Source organism: Plectropomus leopardus, chromosome 10 (assembly GCF_026936395.1).
Source record: "Plectropomus leopardus strain MGB_pleo_1.0 chromosome 10, ASM2693639v1, whole genome shotgun sequence".
In the NCBI taxonomy this organism is placed as follows: Eukaryota; Metazoa; Chordata; class Actinopteri; order Perciformes; family Serranidae; genus Plectropomus; species Plectropomus leopardus.
Window position 1 is genome coordinate 23,715,460 of NC_142185.1, and position 19,091 is coordinate 23,734,550.

General features: G+C 39.8%; 1 protein-coding gene across 4 annotated transcripts in view; it reads left to right on the forward strand.

The window, feature by feature from the left end:
* Positions 1–19,091, forward strand: part of myo16 (myosin XVI) — a 127,565-nt gene that overhangs the window by 39,663 nt on the left and 68,811 nt on the right. For all 4 annotated transcript variants that reach the window (XR_015777649.1, XM_088083337.1, XM_088083335.1 and 1 more), the window contains exons 5-10: positions 5,609–5,717; positions 10,041–10,165; positions 10,327–10,452; positions 14,199–14,274; positions 18,193–18,343; positions 18,509–18,659. Coding sequence is in view for 3 of the 4 variants with exons in the window: in XM_088083337.1 (XP_087939463.1) it covers positions 5,609–5,717; positions 10,041–10,165; positions 10,327–10,452; positions 14,199–14,274; positions 18,193–18,343; positions 18,509–18,659 (738 nt within the window). In the remaining variant the exon portion in view is untranslated. The remainder of the gene's footprint in view (positions 1–5,608; positions 5,718–10,040; positions 10,166–10,326; positions 10,453–14,198; positions 14,275–18,192; positions 18,344–18,508; positions 18,660–19,091) is intronic.

Sequence of the window (19,091 nt, forward strand, 5' to 3'; positions counted from 1 at the left end):
TAAATCAGTCTTTAAAAAGTCTTAAAAATGCTCAAACATGGGAAGTAGGATATCATGAGCCATTTTTTCTGAGGTTTCTGAGGAACCAATCAAATGAAAAAAACAAGCTTTTCCAAGGAATGGATACTTTTATGATTACGCAATTTAAAATCACCTTCTTCACATCACATCTTTTTAACTCAAATTAAAAAAACAAGTCAGTCATATGCTATATTGAATTAACATTTGGGCAAAATTGATGTCAGTTCATGTTTATTTTTGTTCAGTTTTGGTTATTGTTAAAGTGGTCTTAAATGTTATTCTGAGGGGCATTAAGAATAATTTTAAAAAAGTCTTAAAACTAACTTTCCTGTTAGTAGGAACCCTGACAGATTCTTGATCTACATGTGTTACATCTTAGCTGGCCTTTTATCCAAAGCCACAGACCACAAGATAGTTATCAAATCTAACTTCTTCCAGTGGCTCACTTATGTCTTCCTCATTTTCTTTTGTATGAACTGAAAAGATGTGGTAGGTGATTAGAGTTAATTGCAGACTTGCCCTGATTCTGCTTCAGTGTCTTCTTGAGAGAAAGTTCACAATGTTGAAATCGTGGACTCTTGGAGAACAAAAAAATGAGTCCGCTGTCTTAAACTGTTTACCACCAGTGCACACAACTGATTTCTTTTTTTTTTTCATAAAATTGTTCTTCTTTTCTTTTCTTCTCCGACATATCATACTTCTCTGCGAGAAACTTGCCTTCTCTTAAGTCTCTAAGCTTGCGCCGGGGAAGATGTAGCAATGCAATCATCTGATCCCTGGGAGACAGGTTCTCTTCCAAAATGTTATTTCTCATCTTACAGTTCAAAACCCAGCGGGGCTACAGTTGTAGAAGTGACCCACTTTCCGTGCTTGTAAATGAAGAATTTAAAACGTCTGAACTTTGAGTGCTTTGAAGTCAAACGATTAGCGGCAAGCCCCGCAGCTGCACTGAACTCCACTTCACACCAGTTGAACTTTGGGGGTGTTTTCTGTTGATAATGCAGCCCTCCCTCCTCTAAACATGACAATAGTTTATCAAACAGTTGCTGCACATTCCTGTGGTCTGTGAGCTGCTGTAATTAAAGTCTCAAAACGTCTATCTCCTCACCATTTATGGACATTTTTTTTGTTGAATTATGTTTATTCAAATGTGAACAAACTCTTTGTTAGGTTTATCAAAATCAGCTATTCATTAATCTCGATGCACATGTGAGTAAATATTTTATATTGTGGTATTTAGTTCTCTTATCCTAGCGTTAGTATCTGCTGATTTTAACATTTTTAAACCGGTTTAATATTTAGCCAAACACTAGACCAGGCTAGTACACAGAATTTTACCTTTAGGTGTTGCAGTCGCATCTGAGTGGAACATACTCAAGCTGGGCTTTGTAACCACCTCTGCTGCCAGCTTAACAGCAGAACAACAGTGACCTCAATTCAGTATAAGTATGTTTTATACAGAACAGCGAGATAGAACGCACAATTTACGCAACATTTTTGCTGAATGCTACATTTCTGGTCTGAACAGGCTGCATAAAAGGTGCTTGAGAGAGTTCTCTTGTCTCATTACTGCAAAAAATACATGAATGTTATACTAAGCAAACACAACATGCACTGTGCTCATCTTCCTCCCTTCCCACCTCCACTGAAATTGTATCTACTTCACGTTGCTGGCTTCGGTGAGGGATTAAATTGCATGTGACATGTAAGACACTAGTGGCTCCGTTTGTTTGCGGGTTTGGCGCCGTGATGGCATCAACACAGGTTGCTTGTGTGGGCTACTTTACTAATCTGCTTAAATATACCACAATGACGAATGCTGGTTCCGTCAGGTTGTGTAAAATCAAACTGGTTTAAGCTCATACACCAGACCAACAAAACGGAAATCATCCTAACTTTAAACTGCATGATAGTCAATATGTACCCATCGAAAGTACAGAAGAAAAATGCGTCATGGTGATTTATAAAGTGTTTTTCTGCAGTGCACACTGCAGTATCATCATAGCTGAACAGATGTTATGTGCAACAGGTTGAGAATAATAAGACCATTGCTCAATTGCTTTTGGTATATTTTTTACAGCGACTTTATTATGAAGTTTCAGGGTTCCTAGTTCCTGAATTATATTTTTTGGAGAACACATCCTAATAGTAGAATGCACAGTATAAGCATACCAGTATTTTTTAAGGGAAGGCTTTGGCATTATTTTGAACCAGTGCATGCAGTTTTAAATTGTCAAGTCAAACTCTCCAAACACAACAGTACAGATATAAAGAAACACAAAATCTCATGGGAGCTCATTGCTTTGGACGATTTCCATTGGGCTGTGACACTGCGACTGCCCCGGGAAAAGCTTTCAGCACATATCTGCTAGTTGTTATTGATTCTGTTGCGGTCACTGCATGTAACAACTGCCATTATGAACCATGGGCAGCGTAGTATAAACAGATTTCCATCTCTGGGACATCAGAGGTGGATTCATCATATTGTGGCAGGGAGTGTGTTGAGGTCAAAAGTCAACTTGTTAACCTCTCACAGCCTGCGTGGCTGCCAGCCAGCGCCGACTCGTTTATATCTGTCAGCACTTACCAGACACATGATTAATGTGTCTGGATCGATGGCTGACACATCACACTTTCTTCACCATAATCTGAGTCTGCTGGTCTTGGACTTTTTTTGTGCCCTACAGAGAATTTTAGATAAATAATTTCTAATTAATAAGTGATAGTTTTGAATTGTTGTCAGATTGTGCATAGTGAGACTCAGTAGGGCAGGTGTAGCATTTTCACATAGATTTTTCACAGAACTTATGTTCTTGTTATGTTGTTTTCCAGTTTATGGTTGTTTTAAGGGACCAAATCCAGTAATGATACCACTTACATCCTAATGTAAAATGTGAGTGTACTTTTATTTTTGCATTTTTACAGAACATTTTTTACAGCACCTGATACAGTAAATAATAACAAGGTGGCTGCAGGTCCGTAAACATATACTATGCAACCCTAACCCAAAATAAATAAATAAATAATCCCACTCAATCATCACTTATGTTACACTACTACAAGTGTGTGGCAGTGTTTTTTGGTTAGAGACTCTGCCCTCTGCTTGTATTTTCTTATTTACTGTGTTTGGGAAATTTATGGACCCCCACAGCGCTCTTTATAACGACTTAATAAAAGCGTATTGATCAGGTGCCAGACTGTAATCAGCAGGCATTCTTAAGACACAGTGCTAAAACAACACAAATAAAGTGAGGCCAAATGCGAGTGAATCTGGGGCTGGCTTTCACTTTGATTTTTGCTAATCAACGAGTTAGCAGTAACCAACAATCCTGCATAGTGTACTTTTTAAAGGGCTTAACATGTTCTAAATTGAATTTAAGAAATATTAGGCCTTAGAAGTCATTAAATAGTCTTACATTTGAATTTGTTTGGTCTTTTCCGTCAGAAACACTTTATCTGATTTTACATTTGCATCTTTTCATTTCTTTTTGTCCAAATGAGTCAAGCTTTTCTTCAACAGTTCACATTTCTTATTTTACAAATCTTTAAAACTACCACTGAACCTTATACTGTCTTTTTACTTTATACTGTCACTTACATGTTGGTAAAAATTAGATAAACTTAACTCATTGTAATTACTATATTCCTAAATTAAACTTACCTCTTTTCTATACTCACCTTCACACTAACCTGAAATACCTGAGGAAGAAAAGGTTTATTGTCCGAAAACCGTTGAACTTGGTTAAAAATACCTTGAAAATGTCCTCAAAAGCATTAAATTTAAATGTCTGATAGCTGTAGACACCCTGTTCAAGGTTTGTCCAGCTGTGTTTTGTGCAGCTGTGAGTGAAGGTGGTCAGTGGTGAGCGCGGCCTCCTGACAGACAGAGCAAGATACAACTGCCTGTCGGCTGATAACTTCATCCAGCCAGACCCCTGTTGACTTTTACTGGACCTTGAAGTGAGTCGTCTGGGTTAGCCTAGCACTTTTCTACCCACTACACAGCACACACACACACTCACACACAGCACACACACACACATGCACAGTAACACACACTCACACGTCAACAGAGGCACCCTGAGTGGAGCTGTCAGGTTTATGAGGAAGTTGATTACCATTTGGGGGCGAAGCACAAATCACAAAGTAAAATAGATGGAGGAGTCCAAATTTGACACCAGAACGAATGGGCGATGAAGTGTGTGTATAAGTGTTAGTGTGTGTTTGTGGGGGTAGTAGTGGGCGGAGGGGGGGGGGGCATAATAATAATATGCACTCTCTCTGACTCACTCATCTCATCTCTTGCTCTTCAAGCTGTGCTTCACGTTGAGATAAGGTTTCTTATTTTCTCATGAATAGTCACGAAGCAGCAGCTGATAGTTCTTTATGTTAATTAATTCCCTTTGTTAACCTCTAACTAACCCTCATAAGTCAACGAAAACAGCTCCCACTAGACAACACGGATGGGTGCGTAATAAAAACCGCAATGCTCGCCAGAACATATCCTCTGATAAGTGGAATTGACAGTATTGTGCCACCTTTATTGCGCTGTAATTGCTCTGTATTTCTTAAGTGAAAAAAAAGGTTTCCTTTGAATATCTGCAAAACATATCTCGTAATAGAAAAAAAGTGTGATTTTTAAATTAATTAAGAATTTCAAGGTTGCACTGAAGGTTTCAGGCTCGGTGTCCTTGTGGTTTTGCTGCTCAGTTTTCAGAGCACTAAGGTTAACAGCTCTTGTGTTGCTCTGTCAGCTGGCTCCTTCCTTACTGTTCCTTTCCTTTTTTTTCTTGTTTTCCACCTCTTCCCTCTCTGTCTGCCTAAGGACTGGGTCATAAATCTCTTTGCCGCACTGCAACTGGGTCGTTAGAATTCTATTAGCTGTAAATATTCAATAAGGATCCTCACTTAGAGTCCCATGTCCCTGTTATCAGACCTGGTCCAGCTATGATCGTTACACCAGCATTTTTTTTATGGTTAAGTCAAACAACAGGAAGCGATTTATAGCTGGAAGCTCACAGTAGCCACTTGTAAGGATGGATGTTGCTTTTAGTGCCCCAAAGAGGGGATGATAAAATGAAAAGGAAATGCGTACATTTCAACTCAACTGGTAAGCACTGCAACATTTTTTTTTAAACAAATAATGAGTGCGGTATGAGTTCCTCCAAAAAAAAGCAATCAGTCATATCCATATTGTGACCAACTGTCGTCACAGTAACACTCATTAAAGGAGCCCGAGGAAATGCCTCCTGTGTTATCCCGTGCTTTAACAGAAGACTGCTCTGGCAGGGTCCTTGTTGAGTAAACACACATTAATCTTGTCACACACGCTCACCCTGATGAACCAAGGTAACGGTAACCGACGCCCTCGCCCTTCACTGCCCCTGCCCCCCAGGCAGTTATTTAATGAGTTCTTTAATTCACTGTATTGTCTGTTAATGTCTCCATGGTTCTGCTCAGGTACACGCCTCTGGGAAGCCAAGATAATTGTGCCCACTTTATCATTGATTCAAGTCTGATGAATGGCCCTGGCTAAAACTCAGTTTGTTTGTGTCTCCTCTGCTTTCTGCGGCCCTGTGTGTGGAAGGCCGGGGTGAATGTTCTGCTGCAGGATGTCAATGGAAACATTCCTCTGGACTACGCCTCCGAGGGAACGGAGACCAGCTATATCCTTCGAAAACACTTGGAAGAAAATGGTAAAGCTCAGAGCACCTCATTTGTTTTGCATTGCACAGTGAGAACAAGACAGAGCGGTAACTTAGATATTTCACATTTTGTTTATCATGAGCGCCATCAAAGGGATAGTTTGGATGGTTTTGAAGTTAGGTTGTAGTGGGTATTTATCCATTGACAGGATATTACATAGATGTCAGTCAGTGCTCCCCTAATTTAAAGAAGCAGGTTGGAGTTTGACATGGAAGGTAAGCAATTTACTGCTGTGGAGAGGTCAGCAACAAAACTTATTTTAGCCTCCTGAAAAAGTCTCACTCAAAAAAATCTATATCAAGTAAAGTGTAAGCTATATTTAGAGTATTTTCTTTGCTTTACCTTAATGTCAGATAGCGATTTCCAACAGAAAAATTAAGCTATCGTATTGCTTTCTTCAAAGCCAGACTCTATTGAGAAAAACAATGATTGAACATATTCTGAGCACAGGAGCTGCAGGCCTAACACTGCCTTGAACAGTTATTTTGTTTGTCATATTATGTGATTTTGGCATTTAAAAAAGGGTTAGTTAAGGTTCACCAAAGTCACACAAGAATACAAAATAACTCAGTGATCCAAGCAGCAGTAGACCATCTCAGTACAAGAGCAGTAGGTCAGTTGAGTCTGGTGGCTTTTTGGAGGCATAGATAGGGAATAATACCAATAATAATACTAATTATTATTAGTAGAATCATAATCATAATAACAATAATTACATTTATAAAGCATCTGTAAAAACAGAGTGTAGACAGTGTTTTGAAAATCAAAGCAAAGCGGAGGCAAGAAACTCCAGAGGCAATGTAACAATAGAAACCAAGCAATAATGCCGAACCACGGCCAGACAAGACTTACGGTACAATTGAACAACAGATTAGAGGCAAAAACATATTAGCAAAAAATACAATAACAAAATAACTTGAACAGCTTTCCCACTGGAACAGGCTGTATGATGGAGAGGTAAAGCAAAGAAAATACGCTTAAGCTGATATTGATTATTTTGGGTGGCTAAAATATGTTTTATGGCTGCCTCATTTACAGCAGTACAAGACTTGGCTTCTTCTCCAGCCTGCTTCTCCAACTAGACACTCGCTAACTGAAATCTACTGCATGTCATACACTGTCTATGGATACGTATCAAATGTAATCCCATTTCAAAAAATCTGAATGATCCTTTTAACAGTTTGATTCAGTAAAAAACAATCAGGCATTTCCATGTTATCACAGCCTTTTCGGAAAGAGAAAAATGAAGCGTAATGGGAAAAAGTAAATATTTAATTTCCATCATTTAGAAATTATAGGGATAATGTGAATAGTTAATGTCCCATGCCTGCAGTTAAACAGAAGGTGTTCTGTGTGTATATGTGTGCGTGTGTGAAGGTAAAGTACACCCACAGGCCTGATGATGGTGGATTGGGGCACTTGTCTCCCACAGAGAAAGGAGAAGGTCAAAACAGGAGCTGCGAATTACGGAGATAAAGGCACAGGAGAGTTGGAGGCACACAGAGACGAACGTAGTGGAGGCACAGACATAGAGTGACAGAGGGAGAAGCAGGGAAAAATGCCAGAGAAACACACAGAAAGACACACACAGAGACACACACACAGAGACACACAGAGAGACATACAGAGAAAGGGGAGCAGGAAGTGTGCTGACAAAGCTAGACAGGAACAGATATAGACAATGATGGAGGGTCTTCCCTCACCCATCTGCCATTGGCCACAAGTTCACATGACAAATGCGAGCTTCTGACTGCAGACAGCTAACTCATCAAAGCTCAGACCACCCTACACACACACACACACACAAACAGACACACACACACACACACACACACACACACACACACACAGACAGACAGACAGACATACAAGCTCACTCTCTGAGTCCCCAGCCACTGAATTTTTTGAGACTTTTCTCTGCGTCTGTCTGCCAGTCTCTGTGGTGATCTCTCCCTCCTGCCTACCTTCAGCTCCCCGATACACCCCCCCCCACCCCCTCATCGCACTGGGCTTTGCCGCCATGAAACACACTCTTACTCACACAGGCTCACTCTGCCTCTGTTGCTATAGCAACTTGGCTGTACACTCTCTATCCCCATCAAGTTTGTGGGAAAAAGACAGACTGTCCGTGTGTCTCTGCATCAGCGAGGAGCAGAAATTCTGTTTTTCTTCTCATCGCCCTCGCTGGGTCACTTGTTTTTCATGCAATACTGAATTCTTCCAATTCCTGAGAGAAGTACTGTAAAAAATAAGAGTTCCTTTCTGTAACAGTAATATTCCTATGAGGAGGTCTCAGCTACACACCCTGTGGCTCTCATTTATTTGCAAAGACTAACTTATCGATTAGCTAATCCAACCAGTCTACTTGGAAAAGTCCCATTACTAGTGCCCTGGAGCTTATCCGAGTGAACTATAGATTGATTGGTAATCAATCCACTCTATTACAGAAGCCAAGTCAGGTCCACTGTGTGTGTCTGTGATTACGGAGCAGTGGATCGATCTTCATAGTTTGGGAAAGACGCTCTTGTAGAGCTCTGTTTGTCAATGTCAGCCCAGGAGACGAGCTACAGTGGCCTTGAACTGTTCAGGTCAGACACTGGAGCTTTCTGTGATGAAACTCTCTTTTTCTTATAACTGAAGTGTCATCAACATCTGGATCAGTTTTAGCCATCACTTGATCTACCAAACGTCTGTTTAGTTTGGAATCAGTTTTTGGGTGTTTTCACTGTCTGCTGTGTACACACGAACGCACACACGCGGCACACAGGCATTGCATTGCATAGTTGTTTTGTTATTCAGCTCTGACTCTGCACGACTGCTATCAGAGAACACCATGCTGAACTCAAACCAAATCCTGTTAAGAAAATTAGTTCCACAAAAAACTGGGGAATCTTGAAATGCAAAACATGTCAGAACCCTGCACTTGAATGCAACTTGTCCCTAAACATTGCAAAAGACTGTATACTACCTAGTTTTGTTCCAAAAAGTTCAACCTTGGGATGAAGGAAATAGTTTGACATTTGGGGGAATATGCATTTTTGCTTTCTTAGAGTTAGATAAGATTATCGAGACCACTGATACAAAGCAAGCAATAGTTTTGCCTGTAACACCCGGTAAAACGGCAACGAATCATTTCTACACTTTGGTTTTGGCTTTCTGTGTGTGATGTTACATATTTCTTGTGTTATATATCTTTCAACCTAACACTGTGTTTTACTTTAAACTTGTACCTACTTGTTGGAAAAATGTAGAGTAACCTAACTCACTCTAATAACCATGTTCCCACATAAAAATCTCTGCAAGATGCAACATAAATACTACTTACCTTAACACTTACCTGCAGTGCATGAATGAGAAAAAAATCTTTTGTGAAAAAATCTGTCTTTAATTTGGTTAATATATCTTAAAAAGAGCTTTAAAAGCATTACATTCAAGTGTCATCCTGGTTTCAAGCATTTATGCAAATTAGTTTTGTTACAATACTGAAATTTCTAACCCTAATGTAATGCCATGAAAAATATCGAAATTTGATACCATTGTGATGCTATGGAAAAAAAGAAAAACTTTGGGCATAAAATCTATTTTTTTTATTAATAGATCATTAAAACAAGGCTGTAACATTACAATGACAAGTTTTCTTCACTTGGTTAGTTGCAGAGAACAGCAGAAAGCACAGTTGGTACTGCAGAAAATGAGTTTTGACACTGTTTCAAATATGTAGAATCAATATGTATCAATAAATCAATATTTTTGACAGCGCTAATGCTTTATTTTGACTCGCAGAGTGCTGTCAGTATTCTCATCTAATTCTTAGCATGAAAGTTAAGTGTTTCCCAAAATGTCAAACTATTCCTTTAAGCATGAAAACATAAGAGTTGCCTTAACATTTAATTTAATTTATTAGCACGCAAGATATGATAAAAAAACAAATAGATGATAAAAAAAAAACATGAAAAGGACTGAGCAGGAGAGCAGGACATGAAGGGGCTTACAGAATTTATAATCTATTCAAATTACAACAGTAATTCTGTCTTTAACATGACAATATAACAAACAAGTAGTTGTATTAATGACAAATGAAGCAGACACATACAGGTAACACATCAACTCAGCTAATACATTAAAACTAAAACTGAGATGTTTTTTCATGTTAGACTTAAATAAGAATTAATGTGAGGACTGGTGTTTCAGAGTAATGGTCCTCTGTATTTCAGAGCATATTGTCTGATAGTTGCGCAGTTTTAGGGAAGATAAATGTCCTCAGCTTGTTGCGTTAGATATGAATGAATATCAGAGTTCATTGTGTTTTTTAGGTGTGGATGTATCATCCATGCACGCCATGAAGACACAGAGACCCAGCACGATGCTGTCTGATGTTAGACAGCTTGTAGCCACAGGTGGAAACCTCAACCAGCCCAATGATGAGGGGGTCACTCTGGTAAGTAAGGTCACATCATTTGTGTCAGTGTATGTGAGTTGACCTCTGTTTGTCTCTCCTTTCTCCTGTCTGTTGTTTGTTCTCTTTCTTCAACTCAATTTTTTTTAATCAAATACTGTGGCTTTTTGCTCTCATAATTTCAACTTTTTGTCTCTCTGAAGCTCCACATAGCATGTGCCAGCGGTTACAGAGAGGTGGTGTCTGTGTTGTTGGAGAGTGGAGCGGATCCTCATCCTGCTGACAACAACTTCTGGACCCCTCTCCACCTGGCTGCTAAATATGGACAGGTAACTAACAGCTGCTCCACAAAATGTCAGAGTGTTGTTGACATTAATGAAGTAGTCCCCTAATTTCCACTCCTCTAGCTGCATTGATCCAGTGTGATTGCAGTCATTAATGAAATGAATGAAATAAGGGGGAAATTATTGATGGATGGATTGCTCCTCTGAGAAAGTTGCCTCCAGTTATCCTGCACACACTCTGATAAACTGCTCTTTTTGGGCCTATTGATCAGAAACAGTCAAACGGCTGGCACAGAGCAGAGCTGCACATGCATCTCTTACAGCATTTTAGATTAGCAGTTTAATGGTCTCTCATAGAGGAAAAAGAGATTGATTTCCAGATGGGGCGGAGGTGAACTGTTGGAGCGATGAGATTTGGTGGTTTGGGAGGGGTCCAGCTATGAAGGAAAGGAAGTGATCATGTTCACATCTTGCTGACCCGACTGGATATTTAATTACATTTCTGGGCTGTGTGCTTGGACTGCTGACAAAGAGAATTTATTCATTTTGGTATTTAGAGTTGCTCTCGACTTCCTTGGTTCTTCTAGCCTCAAGTCATGTTTTTCTTCCTCTACGAGAGTGTGTTTTAAAAATCCTTTCTTCCTCTGTTACCTCGCGGCCTCTCTCTGTTTCATTCATGCAGATCCGCTGCCCTTGTTTGCTCTCACACGACTCCTTTATGCAATTGTCAGTGAAAAAATGATCGTTAATCAGTCGATCTAAGTGCATAAATCTGAAGACAGCAATCTTCTAAATGGAATAATAACCTCCTTGTGTGTCTTTGGTTTTAAGAATTTCTGCATACTCAATTACTCTGTGTCTGTGTGTGTGTGTGTGTGTGTGTGTGTAATATCTAAGTGCATCTGACTTAAGAGTGGCAGTCTGGAGGATTGGGGAATCGATTAGGTTTCCCCTGCAGCACTAAATCACCTCAGCCATCGGCTCTTTACTGGTGCCAGTGCTTTTTCCTCTTGCATACCAACTACTCTCTTCGCCTTCCAAACACTTCCTGTCACCATGCCCTCGTTCTGACAGTGATGCAGGATATTATGGGTTCAAGATGTGTGTATGTATCCAGCCAAGTCAACCACTGGTCCCACTAAGAAGGGGTTATGCTGATATGAGGCCGACACAAACTGTTGCCTGGAAACACTTGCTGGCAGCTGCAACACTAGCTGCTATGTTAAACTCAAAGACCCCTTCTGCAGCGTGGCAGACGCACTACACTGACCCTTTAAGAAGATACATGACCCTATTACTGCAGCTAATTAAGCTCACCCCTCTCGGTCTTGTGATAAGTTAGACCCTGGCTCTCTGCGTCCTTGGTTTTGAGTCAAGGCTTTCCAAGATGTGTTTCTCTTGAGGGGAGAATTTTAAATAGTTTTGTGTGTGGATTTTCATATAAAAGTGACAGTGTTAAAATATGGCCCTGCTTGGACTGGATTAATTTATTCAGTTTTATAATTAAGGTGCATGTGGAAGCTGTGACAATAAAGCAACCACCTGATTCAGTTTAATTTTCTAAAGTACTTTAATGTTATTCTCAAGATTAATTGTCAGGTTTGACAAATATTATTAAAAGGACTTTTGGCCTCTTACCAAACACTGTTCTATCTAAAACTACATTAGCTTCTGCATGAGGTTTCTCTGTTCCCACTCATCCCTCATGTAATGACCTTTTCCTGATCTGCATGACCCATCGAAGAGTTCAGATCTTGTGGTGCCACTGACGCGCTATCAGTATTTATAGAGTGCGAGTGCAGCTGACGGGGCTTGTGGGCAGTAGAAATGTTATAGACTCATAGCTACACAGCTGTTGACATGGGTCAGTGCCAGTCTGCCGAATGTGCTGAGTCACTCTGTATCATACTGCAGATGATGTCTCATTACTCTCCTATAGAACAAAGAAGTGCAACTACTTTTGAATGCTACTCCAGAACCACTTAAGACGTTATACAAGTGTTTTTTTACTCAGAATGAGTAGTACCGCCCATGATGAATAAAATCATTGTGATGCGTGTGATGTGCCGCTTTACTGTTCTTTTAAAGTAGGTTTGATTTCACTAAAGCCTCTGGGAAGTCTTTTTGATGCAGTAAACTGCTCTAAATCAGTGATAATAGTCTATAGTTAGTTTTCAAAGTGGAAATATATCTGAGGTGTCCTTATGTACAACTTCAATGTAAATCTTCCAGACTCACGTAGTCTTTAAACAGTACTTGTTGCATTGCAGTTAAATCTAGTTATGAAACTGAAGAGTAGCAGGGGATGAGTTAGGTTTATTATTTTCTCAGAATAGAGTGTTTTCCAGAGACTAGGCTGTGGTTGAGGAGGTTCTTGTGTTTAATTATCAGCTGCACTCGTCTCATTTTCATTTTGAAATAATGACTTTCTATTTATTGAGCAGCTGAAACTGCTTCTGGGTCATGCCATCTTTCCCACATTACAAAGAATTTAGGAAGAAGATTATTGTCTTTAATCAGTAAATTGACACTATAAATACTTAAACACAACGCATACTAGATTTCAAGATAAACTACAATTAAAAACAATGCTTAGTATTACTGTTTCAGATTTTAATAATTTTGAAACCATGTTTGATTACCTCACTTTAAAAGACTGATGGTAAATACTGTCCAGCATCAGACAAAGCTGGCAACAGCAACCCAGATGAAGTGTAAAGCAGAAAACACAGGGAAATTCATTAACAACGCATCAGAGATTTTTCAGCCGTAATGTTTAAGAATGGGCATACAGCAGGCAAATCCAATGATTGTACTGGTCTCTGATCCTCATTAAATTTGACCATACTTGCCAACTTCAGACCTCAAAAATAGGGAAAATTTGGAAACCAAATTTTAGGGTCTGGGTGTCTGTCCTCCCAAAGAATTGATTTTCAGAGACTTTGTTTTCTGCATTCTGGTGACTTTTAAAGAATAAAAAGAACAAAATACTTTTTTAAAAATGTTGTGTTTAACAACAGTAAAACCAATAATACAACCAATAAAAAAAACATCTATCTTGGTTAAATGATTTCAGTGTGAAAATATTTTCTGCACACTTTAACAACACGGCAATAATACTGATAACCGTTATTTTTGGTCACTATAATCACGGTATGAAATTTTTATACCGATACATTTCTAATGCATTAAAAATTAATAGTCAGGGATCACATAGTGCGTCACACCTCTTGGATTTATTACAAAGGCAAAGAGAGGTGGTGACAGAGAGTGCAAAAAAAAAACCAACCATGTCGAAGATGAAGGAGTAATAAGAGGGAAGGAGAACATGTCTGACTGAGAGCTTGTGTGAGCTGAGACTAAAAGAAAAACCTAGACGAAACAATAGAGGACAGAGGTGACAGGCATCACATGTCACTGTGTGTAGAGATGAGGGGAGATGACTGTGGGTTTCTCTCACTGTGACATGTGATGGACTCATTATTAAAGGATCTCCTCAGTCAGGGGGCAGCACTTGTATAGACCTGTCATGTGTGACACACACTGTTAGCATCGTCTGCTCAGTGTTTAAATTCTACGTCTGTGTCACATCTGCACTGCAGCAATACATGTGGGAATAACCAGTGTATCTCCTCTGACCTTTAACAGGAGCATCTTCAAAAATCTGCCATGAAATGCTTTTTTTGCTCTTGTACTGATGGTTTAAAAGTAGGCAGTTATGCCCTAGAAATGTTTGATTTTTTCAGCATCTAATGAAAATGGATGTGGGTGTTTCTCCCATCTCGTTACAGACAAGCATCGTCAGCCAGCTCCTGAGGCACGGAGCGAACCCGACTCTGTTGAACTGCAACCAAGACAAGCCCTCAGGTACAGTAACATATTTAGGCATTGACACAAATATACACTTGTGCACATACACACACAAATATTGCTGCTGGAATTGGCATATGTGTTGTAGCGAGCAAGAGTTAATGAAGCAAAGGAGTAGAGAAATGGATTTTGACTATACGGCTGCAAATGCATTAATAATCACTGTGATAATATGAAACACAGGCTCACACACACACACGAAGTGAACAAGGCTCCATCATAATCAGTCTCTGCTGAGCATATCTATACACATCAGAGTGTATCTGCAAGAGAGAGCTCATTTATTAATGAAAGCAAACATGAACACCTTACCCATGCCCGCACACATGCCCTGATTAAAATTGGGTGTTAGCAGTAATCAAAAGAGGCTTGTGTGATTAATTTGGTAATGGGCATAAAGGTATCATATCATTATAAAGAGCATGAATTGGTTTTTTTTTCCTTCTTTGTTTAATGGAAGCTTACACGATCAACAGAGGAGATTTTAATGAAACAATTTGCGCTGATTCGATGTTGGGCAAGTTGTGTGTATGTGGATGTTAAAGAGAATCATATTTTGACTGGTAGACAGTGCAGTTCAATAGAGACTTAATTGATGTTTAATGATTTAAATGATAAGTTGCAAATAGCAGATTTATATAGCTACCAACTAAATAAGATATACCCACCGTTACAGTGAAATTAAAATCATAGATCCACTTTAAATCCCACAATCGTAAATTGTATTTGCATTAGCTGTATGCTATAATGTATTTCACCACTAGTGGGACTGTGGAGCTATTTTTGCTCACACTACAAAACTTACTTTAATTGATAATAGAGAACGATTATGGATATTCTTCTTGATATCGCATTGTGCTGATGCTACCTCTAAAAGGTCCAACAAAGAGTTGGACCTTTAACTCTTTTGACATTTCTTACGTGATGATTAAACTTTTGCAGATGTTTCATTCAGTCTATTTAACCTTTTGTACCAGCTTGAGAGAAATCTAAATCTGTCCAATAAGAAGAGACTTGGAAGTGTCTTAAGGAAGGAGTCAGGCCACACTCTTGGACATTTATAACAGGAAGGTCCTCAGAAGTGCTGTTGCTATATTGGACTGCCAGGATCACCTGCTTCTGGATGAGTTTAAGCTTTTGCCCTCTGGACGTCGTTTCGGGGCACCAGTTTGGAGGATCAGGATATTTCACATCACCTTCATTCCAAGTGTGATTGATAAAGCCTTTTCAGGTTGTTATAAATTGCAACAGGTAACACAAATTCAGCCAATCCCAGTGAATTTTGTGCAAGCCTGCAATTTTGTACCTATACATCAACTTAACTGCAAATTTGACTATTTAAAACAGGTAAAAATCTCATGTCATTACTGAGCTGTGTGCAGCTTAATGACTCACTCAGCCCCTCCTGTCATGAGACTGTACTGCAGCATCACAACTGTTTCTGCAATTTTCACTTGACCCCAAAGTTTTATTCCACAAGTCACCTAAAAACATTGCAGCAATGCATAACAATTTTTGAGAAGAGCTGCTGTGAAATCAAGCATTTCATGCTGCAGCATTTCCAAAAAAAAAAAGCCTGTGAAATCCCAGAGGGGCTGATTGATGCTCAATACCAAGTAGCACTCTGGCTGCACTTCACTTGCACACTTACACATTTGTACTCTTGTACATGTGTGGCCTGTTTGGTATATATAGCTCTGAGATTTATTGTGTTGATTTGTCGTTCATGTTGTCTTTTTATTGTTTTTATGTGAACCCTGGCTGCAAAACAAATTTCCCCTTGGATGACAATAAATATAACCAGGAACCTTGAAATGTTAGGACAGGCTGATGTAGTTTACTGCTTCCATCCACCGTGTGGAAATCTGATATTTTCACGTTGCAGATGATGATGAACAACAATAAAATATGAGTCCTGCAAGTAAAATTTTAGACATGACATGTAGGCTGCTGAGGGGTATGAAGTTTAGCATTGGGTTGCTGTGGCTTAAGAGGTAGAGCAGGTCGTCCTCTAATGGGAAGGTTGGCGGTTTGATTCCCGGCTGCTCTGGTCAACACAACCACAAACTGTGCATAGTTAAAAAGTTAGTAACCTTGTACGGTAGTCCTTGGCCACCTGCGTGTGAATGGCTGACTCGTAGTGTAAAAGTGCTTTGAATGGTTGAAGCGACCAGAAGAGAACCATACCAGTGCATTTACCAAGTCCTTTATTTCATGTTCTCTATACAGGATGTTTATATATGCACATATTACTGTCAGTAAAATTTGTGCAAGACATAATGCATGAATGAAACTGATCTTTACTTCAGAGATTAGCCATGTTGGGGCTGATACATTTTTGTAACCAACTTACGTTCGATCTGAAGGTGATGGGGGCAATAGCCAATATTTACTGAGATCCAGTGTAGCAAGTAGATATCCAGGTCAAGACTTCCTTCTCTGTGCTCCAGTCATTCAGGGTAATTGCTATGGACAAATATCTGCGTATCAGCACAAATTTAAAAAGAAAAACTACTATAAAGCTAAATAGTCATCAGATAATAGCTGATAAGTTCTGAGACTGTTAACCTGCAGCTTAAACTTAATTGATCAATACTGCTCAGACTGCAATAAGAAACTGGAACAGCTTGATACCAAAATCTTAATGTTGCTGATGTTGCTGGGTTTCAAGTTATTCTATCGAGCGACAGTCAGAGATGATAACACTTCAATACACATTGCAGTGCACCAACAAAGGAAAGAGAAGAAGAAGACTGGCAACCGATGTAAACAGTGCCAGTTTTAGAACTTTGAAAAGATGAGCTTTGCAAATGTTTTGTGAAAAATTAAACATTTGTAAGACCTCGATGATAAACACAAAGCCTTTTGAAGAGAAACACTGGCCTATAAACGTAACTGTTTTTGCTTACAAGAAAACTCCATGGGTAACTTTTGTAAGTCTTTGGCAGTTTTTCTTTTTCTCAGTGAATGCTCAGACATTTTGTGGGTGTAATGGTTTTAATTTACATATTTTTTTAATTAATTTCAGTGATATAAATGTTGGAAGAAAAGCCATTATTGGCTGACAATCCTGATGATTACTTTGGTAAATTCCCCTCCCACGCACACACACACAGCAGGGGTTCAACTCCCTGCATCTCAAACCTGAACAGAACCATCATAAAACCATTCACTGAACTAGGCTGCAGATAAATGTAGTGTAGTCATTGTTAATGTAAGAGGTGTCTCTCGTGTGATAGTGATGAAACATGTCATATAGGAGGGCTTTGGGCTTCTGACCTCTCCATCGTGGGATGGAATTTCACAGCTGCCTCTAACCATTTACTCCCATAGCTTCATCACACCTCTCACTGCCTCATTCTGGCATTAATCAATAGCCCCTTCTAGCATGTAGGCTTAGAAAAGATGCGAGACAAGCCCTTAGGGACTGAGACAATCCCCCTCTTTTTCACTCGGAGCCCTACACCCCTCCCTCAGCAGCCACATGACGAGAGAACGCCAGGGCAAGAGATTGGAGTCTAGGGGGTTGTCAGTCACACAAAAATAAAAAGACAGGATGAAACCATTCCTCTCCCTGGTGCCCTGTTAGACCTCATTACAGACACCGGGGATCTTATCTCCCCCTTCCTCTTAAGCACAGTTGGATTGATCCACAGTGGGGTTCACATTCTGCACCAGTACAATCTCACCCACACTGATGGCAGGAGAAAAAACAAGAGGACAGTAAGGTGTATCTGGTTGTTTAAGGGTGTAGAGTAATATGGTCTTTAGCTAACAATATTACCAATGTTATGTCTTTGCACCGATAATAATGAGAAAATTAATTTTGGTTTCCATTTCTAACTTCTCTGTGAAATTCAAATATCACAACAAATCACAGTACTGATCAGCCCATCTTTTGTATCTTGTCACCAGATATTTCTGCATCAGAGCCAATAGCTGAAATGCTGCTGAATGCCGAGGAGAGCTGGCTGCAGAGACTAAAGGACCCCTCTGCTCCTCTGCCCTCCACTGACCAACGCTATGATGGCGGTTCACACGACCTCAACACTCCTGTCAAGAACTTGTGGGTTAACCGTTTCATGGGCACAGTCATTTTCTTATTGTTATCTTATCCACAGATTTAAAATCTTTTCTCCATTTTTTCTCTTTTCCTTTGCCACAAATTGGTTTCCTCTCCCTCCCTCTGCTGTGTCTTTTCCAATTCCTTGTCTCTCCACCTTTCACACAGGAACCCCCTGGGGCTCTCTATCTCTAAGCGGGACAGTCTGCTGGAGAAGTGCGCCATGTTCAGAGAGGCAGGAGGAGCACTGAGCCGACAGCCCTCACAGGATAATGGCCTAGATGGCCCCTTTAGCTCTGGAGCCAGCAAACTGGAGCAGGTACCTACCATCTTCTTAAAGCTCTTGTACCACCAAAAAAACAGTAAGGCAGTGAGAAGAGAGCTGTTGGAACGAATCTCAGGAGATGAATGTAAATCAAATAGTAAACTAGCTAATACTTACTGAATGCTGAAATTACTATTTGATTATGTATTTTTTTTTCCCCAAAAAATGTGTCATGTTGGAAGAGGGTAGTTGTATGCACGTCACGCTTAAACGAGGAAAAAGGTAAAGCCTGCACACTTACTCCATGACACACAAGTTCACTGAAGACAATGTTTCGATCCTGTTCGGGTCATTTTCAGGTCAAATGTGACCCCTGAAACATTTGACCTGAGGAAGCTCCAAGCAGGATTGAAACATTGTCCTCAAAGAACTTATGTGCCATGGAGTAAGTGTGCACGTGTTACCTTTTGCCACTGTGTCATGACA